This window comes from Acomys russatus, chromosome 19 (genome assembly GCF_903995435.1).
Source record: "Acomys russatus chromosome 19, mAcoRus1.1, whole genome shotgun sequence".
Classification (NCBI taxonomy): domain Eukaryota; kingdom Metazoa; phylum Chordata; class Mammalia; order Rodentia; family Muridae; genus Acomys; species Acomys russatus.
Window position 1 is genome coordinate 52,041,196 of NC_067155.1, and position 9,809 is coordinate 52,051,004.

Here is a 9,809-nt window from a genome sequence, read left to right on the forward strand (position 1 = left end):
GAATTGAACTCATGACCTTTGGAAGAGCAGCCAGTGCTCTTACCCTCTGAGCCATTTCTCCAGCTGGACCTTTTTTTTAAAAGATTTATTTATTATGTACACATGATGTGCACCTGCAGGCCAGAAGAGGGCACCAGATAGTTTTATGATCCACTATGTGGTTGATGGGAACTCAGGACTTTGGAAGAGCAGCCAGTGCTCTTAACCTCTGACCCATCTTTCTAGCCCTTGTGCTGGACTTTTTGGCTTTTATCAAGACAGGGTTTCCTCTGTGTAGCCCTTGCTGTCCTGGACTCACTCTGTAGACCAGGCTGGCCCGGAACTCACAAATCCACCTGCCTCTGCCTCCCAAGTCCTGGGTTTACAGGCGTGTGTTACCATGCCCAGCCCTCATAGATTAAATCTTAATGCTAAAACTAGTCTTGTTTGATCAACAGCTCATTGAGTTCTTGGGTTTTTTTTTTTGTTTGTTTGTTTGTTTTTCTTTCTTCTTTTTTGTTTTTGTTTTTTGAGACAGGGCTTCTCTGTTTAGCCTTTGTTGTCCTGGCTTTGTAGACCAAGCTGGCCTCGAACTGGCATAATTTTGTTTTCTTGCAGATGTTCGGCAAGGATTGATAGGGGTCGGCCTGATTAACGTAGAAGATCGCTCGGGAATTCTTACTCTTGATAAAGGTGATGTTACTGTGTCTGCATGTAACTTCTATCAGTGGAGCCTTCTTGATTTTTGTTTTTGTATTTCGAGATAGGGTTTCTCTAAACCTAAATAGGGCTAAGAGCTTTTGTAGTTAAGGGCACCTAAACAACCAAACTTGGAAAATAAGTATACATTAAAGTAAACCCAAAAGACTTGCTGTTGGTCAACCAATGTTCTCATGTGCTAAGTTATGTTCATGGAAAAGCAGAAGGTACAGAAAGTTAGTTTAATTGTCTTGTGAGCCTGTGCTGCTTTGCTGGTACCAAAGCTCAAGTGCAAAAGCTCAGAGGAGGACTAGGCCTGGAAAGGAAGACTTTGAAAGTGTGCTTAGCTAAAGAATAAATTTTTTAATTTACCATGGGCGTTCATGAAATTTCTCTTATAATTTTGTCATTGCAGACTATAACAATATAGGAAAATTTTTAAACCGAATTCTGGGCATGGAGGTGCATCAGCAGAACGCGTTGTTTCAGTATTTTGCAGACACGCTTACTGCAGTTGTTCAGAATGCCAAGAAGAATGGCAGATATGACATGGGGATCCTCGGTGAGTGGGGACGTTTACTGTGCTCGCTCTACTCCTGGTGCACAGCATTTCTCCATTTACACATTCTTGTTTCTTTCTGAAGATCTGGGTTCTGGAGATGAAAAGGTGAGGAAGAGCGATGTGAAGAAGTTCCTGACTCCAGGATACTCTACCTCTGGCCATGTAGAGTTATACACAGTAAGTCTGGGTGTGTGCATATTCGCCACTAGTGTCCACACACATGCGCTCCATTTAAATCTCTACATGTCTTTCCCAGATCAGCGTGGAGAGGGGAATGTCCTGGGAGGAAGCAACCAAGATTTGGGCAGAGCTGACAGGACCAGATGATGGCTTTTACTTATCGTTGCAAGTAAGGTTTGAATTTTCTCTAAAGTTTCACCAGGAATGCTTTTTCATTGTTTGATTTGTTTGGTTTTTCAAAACAGGGTCTATCTCTGTAGCCCTGGCTGTCCTGAACTCGCTTTGTAGACCAGGCTAGCTTCAAACTCACAGCAATCCACCTGCCTCTGCCTCCCGGGTGCTGGGATTAAAGATGTGTGCTATCACGCCTGGCTGCCTGGCTGTTTCTTTTTTTTTGTTTTTTGTTTTGTTTGTTTTGTTTTGTTTTTTTGGTTTTTCGAGACAGGGTTTCTTTGTGTAGCGTTGGCTGTCCTGAACTCGCTTTGTAGACCAGGCTGGCCTCGAACTCACAGTGATCCATCTGCCTCTGTCTCCCGAGCGCTGGGATTAAAGGCGTGCGTCACCGCGCCTGGCTGTTTCTTTTTTTCTTTTTCTTTTTTTTTCATCTTCTGTCTTTCTTTCCTTCCTTCCTTCCTTCTATCTTCTTTCTTTGAGACAGATCCTTACTATGTAGCAATGGCTATTCTGGAAAATTGTTAGACTAGCCTTAAAGATTTTTTCCTTTATTTTTTATGTTTGAGTGCTCTATCTGCATGTTTACCTCCAGGCCAGAAGAGGGCAGGCAGTCCTACTTTAGATGGGGATCAGCCACCATGTGAGTGCTGGGAACTGTACTCAGGACCTCTAGAAGAGTAGATGGTGCTCTCTAGCCCCTAGACCAGACTTAAATTCACAGTGATCACTCCGTATCTGCCTCTGCAGTACACCATCATGCCTGGCTCCTTAACCATTAAAATGTATTTACTTCTTTAGGACTATTTATGTGGGTATGGATATGCATGCCACCTCAGGCTACACAGAAAACCTTGTATCAATAAGGGGGCGGGCATGGCACACACCTTTAATTCCAGTACCCAGGGAGGGTGAAGTAGAATACCCTGAACTCATGGGTAACATGGGCTATATAGTGCATTCCAGCTATGGGGATGGTCTCAAAAAATAGCAAAGACCGTTGTTAGGAGTCTTTACCTAGCATTAACCAAATGGCCTTCTCTCAGGATGTGTGGACTTTGACCATTATCTGGTGTATCTTTTTAATTACTGAATTTGTTACTATGATGTTATAATAGAGTATTTTTAATTGTCTGAGTTCAAATTCTTACATTTTTCCCTGTTCTTTCAATAGATAAGAAACAACAAAAAAACTGCAATCTTAGTTAAAGAAGTAAACCCTAAGAAGAAACTATTTTTAATTTACCGACCAAACACTGGGAAACAACTCAAATTGGAAATTTATGCTGATCTGAAAAAGAAATATAAGAAGGTATTTTCTCACACGGTGTGCTGCGTCAGTGCTTTCTTCATGAATAGGGTCTTGTCAGCTACTGCTTCTGGGTTCAAGGATTAATAATTTTTGAACAATAGTAGATTTTCTTATTTACTGCTATTACAATTTTGATGTTACCTTTCACTGAGACAAGGTGAGCATGTGACCCTCACTGCCTGGGACACTATGCATTGGTTTAGTAAGACACAGAGTCCTTCCAGTTGGCTTTTGTTTTGTCATGAGTATGATGCATATTTTTGTCCTGTAAATTTTCAGAAAATAGTCAACACCTGTGTTTTTCAACATCACTTCTATACTTTCTGAAAAGTATTATGTTAGCTTTTTGGGCCCTGTCATTTGAAAACAACTGTATTCAGCTAGCTCTCTATGAAGCTCATCCCAGGAGGAGCCTCAGTTACTATGCTTGGTGGTGCTTTTATCCTGCTGCCACTGGCGGCTATGCTTCCTGCTGAAGATTATGGTCCTGGTGTTGACTGGGGCCAGGTGTCCAGGTGTTAGAATGGCATTTTACTTTGTCTTTGCAGGTAGTCTCTGATGACGCCCTGGTTCACTGGCTGGATCAGTATAACTCCTCTGCTGACACCTGTACTCACGCTTACTGGTTAGTGCTTCCCTGAGGCCGCACTTTAATCAAGATTTAAAGACACTTTTTTCTCTTCTATTTTTTGGGAGGGAGGCTACTGAGTATCAGTCACTGTGTGTACCCTTGTGATCCTCTTGCTTCTGTCCCCCAAGTTGAAGAACAGTAGAACTGAGCCACAGTGCCTAGCCAAGCACATTTTCATAAAAGTTTGCAGTTGTCAGTAAATGAACAAGTTAACTGTTGGTAACACAGTTCAGTTCATCAGAATCATCCTCAGCTGCATAGGGAGTGAAGTCTAGCCTGGGCTACAGTGAGGCTCTGACGTACATCCTTAATTGCTGTCTCTCTGATAGAACTTGCATCTCACTCTTTTTGTCTCCTGTTCTTTCATTCACCTCTCAGTTCTTTTTTGGGGAGCAGAGGGGGTTTGAGACAGAGTTTCTCTTGTACTCCTGGTAGTCCTAGACTCACTCTGTAGACCAGACTGGCCTCAAATTCACAGCGATCCTCCTTCCGTTGCCTTACTGAGTGCTGGGATTACAGCACATTCCATTACGCCCGGCTCTCTATTTATTTTTGGTGTGTGGGGCAGGGTCTCTACTGTAGTCCGAGCATGCCTGGAAAACTCCGTAGCTCAGCCCTTGAATTTGACCCGCTCTTACCTTAGTTTCCTGACTACTAAGTTGCTTACAACTTTTCCCTATTGCTTTCTTTCTGGCTTAAAAAAATATTCTTCTTTGGGCCTAGTAGTTTACCATAGCCCCATCCCTCAGGAAAATTCAGACTTGAGGCCACACTGTGCAAGACCCAGCCTCAAAACTAGCAAGTGGAAAGAATCACGGGAACTGGAGAGCTGGGCCTGGTGCCATACACCTTTGATTCCCGTACTCTAGAGGCAGGAACAGGGAATCTCTTCTGTTTGAGGCCAGTCTGATCTACAGAGTACGTTTCAGGACGGCTAAGGTTACTGAGAAACCCTTTATCAAACAACCCAAAAGGCAGGGTGTGGGGTTGAAGAGATGGTTCAGTGGTTAAGAGCATCGTCTGTTACCCTAGGAAACTCAAGTTCAGTGCTTAGCACCATGTCAAGTGGCTCAGCTGCCTGCAACTTAGACTAGCTCTAGTGGATCCAGTGCCTTCTACTGACAAGAGCACATGGTTCACTGAAAGTGCAGGCATAATACCTGTGCACACAGAACTAAAAAATGAATAAAATCTCATTATAATATTTCATTACATAATTGGTGTGTGCACATGTATGAGCATTACTTGCATGATTCTGGTATGAGGCACACATGGGAGGTCAAAGGATAAATCTTTTGGTTCTCAACTTACCTACCTAATGTAGATTCCAAGATCAAGCTCAGGTCACTGTGTAGCCACTGCCTATTCTGGAAGAGCCACGTCATGTTTTGTGTTTCTTTTATTAAATTGGTGTTTTCTTTGGTGGTGACTCAGATATGTCTGTCAATGGATTTGGAAGTGTTTTGACAGTGCTACAACCTTTTTTTTTCTGTTTCTGTTTCATTGCGGTTTGTGTGCCATGCCCACTAGTCAGACTTGAAGCAGCAGGTACTAATGGGTCAGTGACACAGCATCAGCTGGCGGGTGATCTTTCACAGCAGACACCGAGAGGGTATTGAAGTGTCAGAAGGTGTAGCTAGTACCACCAGTAGCCCCATGTGCAGACAGGCTGCCAGGCACACAGCTGAACTTGCAGCGGTGATTTGACACCTTAGATTTGGAAAGGATAACCCAGTAAGCCCAAAGGATTTTCTAGGAAAAGTCATGTAATTTTCTACTTGAAATATGGCCAGGCTTTGAAGATTGTTGATGTATGTATGCATGTTTCTGTACCTATTTTTTCTCCTGTGTTTCCTAGGCGTGGCAATTGCAGAAAAGCAAGCTTAGGACTGGTGTGTGAGATAGGTCTTCGTTGCCGCACATACTATGTGTTATGTGGCTCAGTCCTCAGCGTCTGGACAAAAGTGGAGGGTGTTCTGGCCTCTGTCAGTGGCACGAATGTGAAAATGCAGATCGTGCGGCTTCGAACAGAAGACGGACAGCGGATTGTAGGTGAGCTGCTTTTGTTGCTTTGTGGGGAAAGAATCGTATCCTACCCATTATTACTACTGTTCACTTCTGACATTTAAGATTTGTTGCATAACCAGGCTGTGGGGGTGCACGCCTTTAATCCCAGCACTTGTGAGTTCCAGGCCAGCCTCGTCTACAAAGCGAGTCCAGGACAGCCAAGGCTACACAGGGAAACCCTCTCTCGGAGGAATAAAAAAAAAAAGATTGTTGCATACTTGTCTCATATCTGTTCTAATAGTGCGTGTAGAACAAGCTTTTCATTCTACAAGATTCAGAGCAGTTACACCTGGCTTTTGGTTTCAAACGCGTGTTTCCAAGTGAACCCAGCGCTCCCCTCTTCCAGGAGCTGGGCTTACAGGCAGGCACCATGATAGCCAGTGTACTTGGCCTTGTAATGGACATTGTGATCTGGCAGTAATTGCCCTATGATTGTCTCTGATGCTGCTCTCTACTCCTCTTGCCTATTACCCAATCGGCCCCCCCCCCCCCCCCCCCCCCCCCATCCAGGCTGAGGCTGTGTAGTTTCAGGCCACAGCATAAAGGAGAGCTTTGAGTCCTACAGAAGCTAAGACAGCAGGCTTGTTCAGACCACTATATGGTCAAGTCTAGATGTCTTACAATTGAGCTAGTTGCTACACCTCTTGCTGAGAACCTCTCTATTCTCTATGTAGTGGGGCGATTGATGAGCTTGCTTGCCAGCTAGTGAACTTTATTTGAACTCAGGTAATTGTGGTTTTAAAAGTTTCATATGAGGGCTGGAGAGATGGCTCAGAGGTTAAGAGCACTGACTGCTCTTCCAAAGGTCCTGAGTTCAACTCCCAGCAACCACATGGTGGCTCACAACCATTTATAGTGTGATCTGATACCCTCTTCTGGCCTGCAGGTGTGCTTGCAGGCACAACACTGTATTCATAATAAATAAATCTTTAAAAAAAAAAAAAGTTTAATATGAGTTTCCCAGGTGCTAGCTTTTAAAAAAAAGAAAAGATACTTAGCTGGTACATTGAGTTCAGATCTTCCACAGGACAGAACTGACATTCCCTTAGCTGGGACCTGTGGCTCCAGTTGCCCTCATAGTCTCTGTTCATCTCTACCTTTCCCACCATATTGAGTGGGAGAGGATGTGATGTCTGTGAAGTTTATGAAGCTAAACAGTTTAGATGGGGAAGTGTGTACTGCACACTGAGTTCTTTCATCAGGAGATTGTGTTACACTGGGTGTGTGTGCTTGTGTGTTTGCCTGTGCATATGCATGCAGAGGCATCTGGGAACCTTCTAGGAATTGCTTGCGTCGATGCCGACTTCCTAACTAGTTTCTGGGGAGGCTGGTTTCCAGTCTTCTGTGAAGGTATAATGTACAGTGGTTTCTGCTGAATGACGCTACTTGATATTCTCCTTGCTAATTACAGGTTTGATCATTCCGGCAAATTGCGTGTCTCCTCTTGTAAATCTCCTGTCAACTTCAGACCAGTCTCAGCAGCTGGCAGTCCAACAAAAACAGCTGTGGCAGCAGCATCACCCGCAGAGCATCACCAACTTGAGCAACGCGTGAAGAGCCGCGGTTCCTTCCGCGCAGGTTCATGCTGGAGAGCATACCACTTGCATAGAAATCAGGGACAGTTTCCAAAGAATTCTATTTTTTTTTTTCCAGTTGTGCTCTCTAGTTAATTTGGGAGGTTAAGGACAAACCTGGAGTAGGCAGCAAGGCTGATAGCGAACAGAGCAGAGGGGACACAAGTCTTTCCCCTTGTTTCCTTGTGGCTGCCTGTATGCTTGTACTTTGGGTGAGCAGAGTGGATGTGTGTACGTATGTGTCAGTTTGTCTGTGAGTTTGTTAAATGCTACAAGACCACAGTCGGTTGAAAATGCTTGGAACTTCCCAAACTGGCTTTACTTGTCCTTTCTACAGTGCTCAGGGTTAACACAGTACATCCTTGTCATTGCTGTGGGAGTCCCCGGATGCATGTGTTTCAAGTCTCTAAATACTGAATATATATGTATATATATATATATATATATTGGTTTCTTTTCCAACTTAAACAATGTTTCCTGCAGCATGAAGTGAAGGGTTGCGTGCCATGCATTCAGGTTCTTTTGTAGCCTTTGTTGACGGTGCATGTCTTTGAAAGCATGTGTAACCAAGATTACCACAGACGTCCTGTATGGAGAGAAGCATTGGAGATGTACAGCACTGGGTATTGCATTTCTAGTGTTGATACCTGGGTATTGCTTCTAGCCCTCAGCCCGGCCCACTCTGCCCTGCCCCAAGTTTTTTGTCAAAGTAGTAAGTACATACATTTATTTTTTTCCTTGTGTGATAAAAACTCTTTAAAAGTTCTTTTTAATGTGTTAATAGTATTCCTAATTTGTGCTGCAAAAATGGCTATGAGCCTTTTCATAAGTTACATTTTCCTTAACTTAAACATGGTTTTAGGAAGACAGTGTGATTGGCTTCCATCTTGCACACTCTTTTTTAACTTCATTATCTCAATCTGCTTTGTCATTTAAACCGGAAACCGTACTTGAGTTGTAAACTAAACAGTGAGAAAACACTTGGCTTCTGCTGTATGTTGTTGTTGTTACCCAGTAACTTGAATATTGTTTAATGTGCTGTAAGACATTGTAGAGATTATCTCCAGCTGTTAAAAATGGTAATGTACAAATGTGAATAGACACTTATCTATAACATGGGTAAGTTTTGTTTCGCCTATAATAGATGTTTATAAAGGAAAAAAAAAAAGACAGTGAGGGGACAATTGGTCTTTTTGTTTTTCTCCTAACCTCCCCTCCCCCCATTTTTTCTACCCTCCCCTTTTTTTGCTTGCACAGGTTGCACTATTGAAAAATTGAGATTGTATAAATCCGGTTAAAAACTACAAGATACCAAAATCTTGTAGATGTTGAATAAAAAAGGTTATTATACTACCGAAGTGGACTCTTGTTTAGGCCCTCACTGGGCACGCCAGGCGTAGGATAGCAGGGCACTGCGGAACTTGGCCTTAGAGTCTGACTGAGCCACTTACGGATGGCAAATGGTGGTACTTTTGAATGTTCTCCCAAGTTGAATTGTTCTCTTTGTAACTTGTTAATCTTTTCAAAGAATTAGGTGAGGTGTGTGTAGTGAGAGACCTGATGAGCGTGTGGGCTCATTCTCTCCAGGTTCTTTGGTTATGTTTATGGTAGGACTGCTGTGGGTTTATTTATTCTTAGTGCCTCAAAGAACAAATGGAGAGTGGTTTCTGTTGGTGGGCACATTTTGCCCAGTGGATGCAATGTTTACCCTCGTTCCATGTATCTCAGGCAGGGCAGTGCCCTTTTGTGGCCTAGATCCAGCTGACCACTGAGTAGAATTGTGTCCCCCTTCACAGAACCTCTGAGCTTTTCTTTTCTGAACTGGCTGACCATTCAGCTTCCTCTGGCATGTGAAGGTATAAGCCTAAGGAAGGGCTGGGTAACTTAATTGCTTTGTCTATGAGACCAAATCACAGAGGGTATGAGAGGCGCTGTACCCTAGGCCATGGGTGCCAGCCCCTGATTGTGTGTGTGGGGGCCTGTTTTGGTGCGCCTGGTTTATCTGGTGCTCTTAAAGCAGCACCTGCAGGATCTCTCTACCCTGTGCTTAGTGAACACCTCACCCAGGTCTTTGAAGCTATGACACCTGCTCCTAAAACAGCCAGGGGTGGGTGTGTGTGTGTGTGTGTGTGTGTGTGTGTGTGTGTGTGTGTGTGCGCGCGTGTGCGCGCGCGCTGTTCATCATAGTGTCTCTTTGCATTATTGTTGTTTATTGAGAAAAAGACCACAGACACTAGGCATCTGAAAGCCCTGTCTAAGCAGACTTCAAAAGGCAAGTAATGTGGCAGAACAGAAGCTGCTTAATCTTTGCCCTCTGGTGTGTGTTTGACAGCTGGGATTAGTGCCCAACCCCTCTGGAGGGGAGAAGGTGCCCTCTGCGCTCTGCCCCTGCCCCTTTGTCAGTTACTAGGAAAACACCGTTCAAGGGTTTGTTTCAAAATCCCAAGTCTTCTCAGCTACTGTCAGGTGAGGTAGGTCCAATTTCCTGCAGGGTCTCACTACCATGTCTGCACCCAGGGCCTCAGCACTCTACCCACCATAAGTCTGCTGACCTTGGAGATGCCTCTTCTCCCTGGTGAGCAATACAGCTCTGCGCAGCAGACCCAATTGTTGACCTCGTTAGTGTTTTCAGAG

At 44.0% G+C, this 9,809-nt stretch overlaps 1 protein-coding gene across 1 annotated transcript in view; it reads left to right on the forward strand.

The window, feature by feature from the left end:
• The window catches only part of Sbno1 (strawberry notch homolog 1), a 52,778-nt gene extending 44,369 nt beyond the window's left edge, over nt 1–8,409 (forward strand). The window contains exons 25-32 of the mRNA XM_051161492.1: nt 598–672; nt 1,094–1,240; nt 1,323–1,417; nt 1,497–1,589; nt 2,766–2,903; nt 3,452–3,528; nt 5,393–5,586; nt 7,013–8,409. Coding sequence (XP_051017449.1) covers nt 598–672; nt 1,094–1,240; nt 1,323–1,417; nt 1,497–1,589; nt 2,766–2,903; nt 3,452–3,528; nt 5,393–5,586; nt 7,013–7,155 — 962 coding nt within the window. The 3' untranslated portion in view covers nt 7,156–8,409. The remainder of the gene's footprint in view (nt 1–597; nt 673–1,093; nt 1,241–1,322; nt 1,418–1,496; nt 1,590–2,765; nt 2,904–3,451; nt 3,529–5,392; nt 5,587–7,012) is intronic.
• Nucleotides 8,410–9,809: the final 1,400 nt, after the last annotated feature.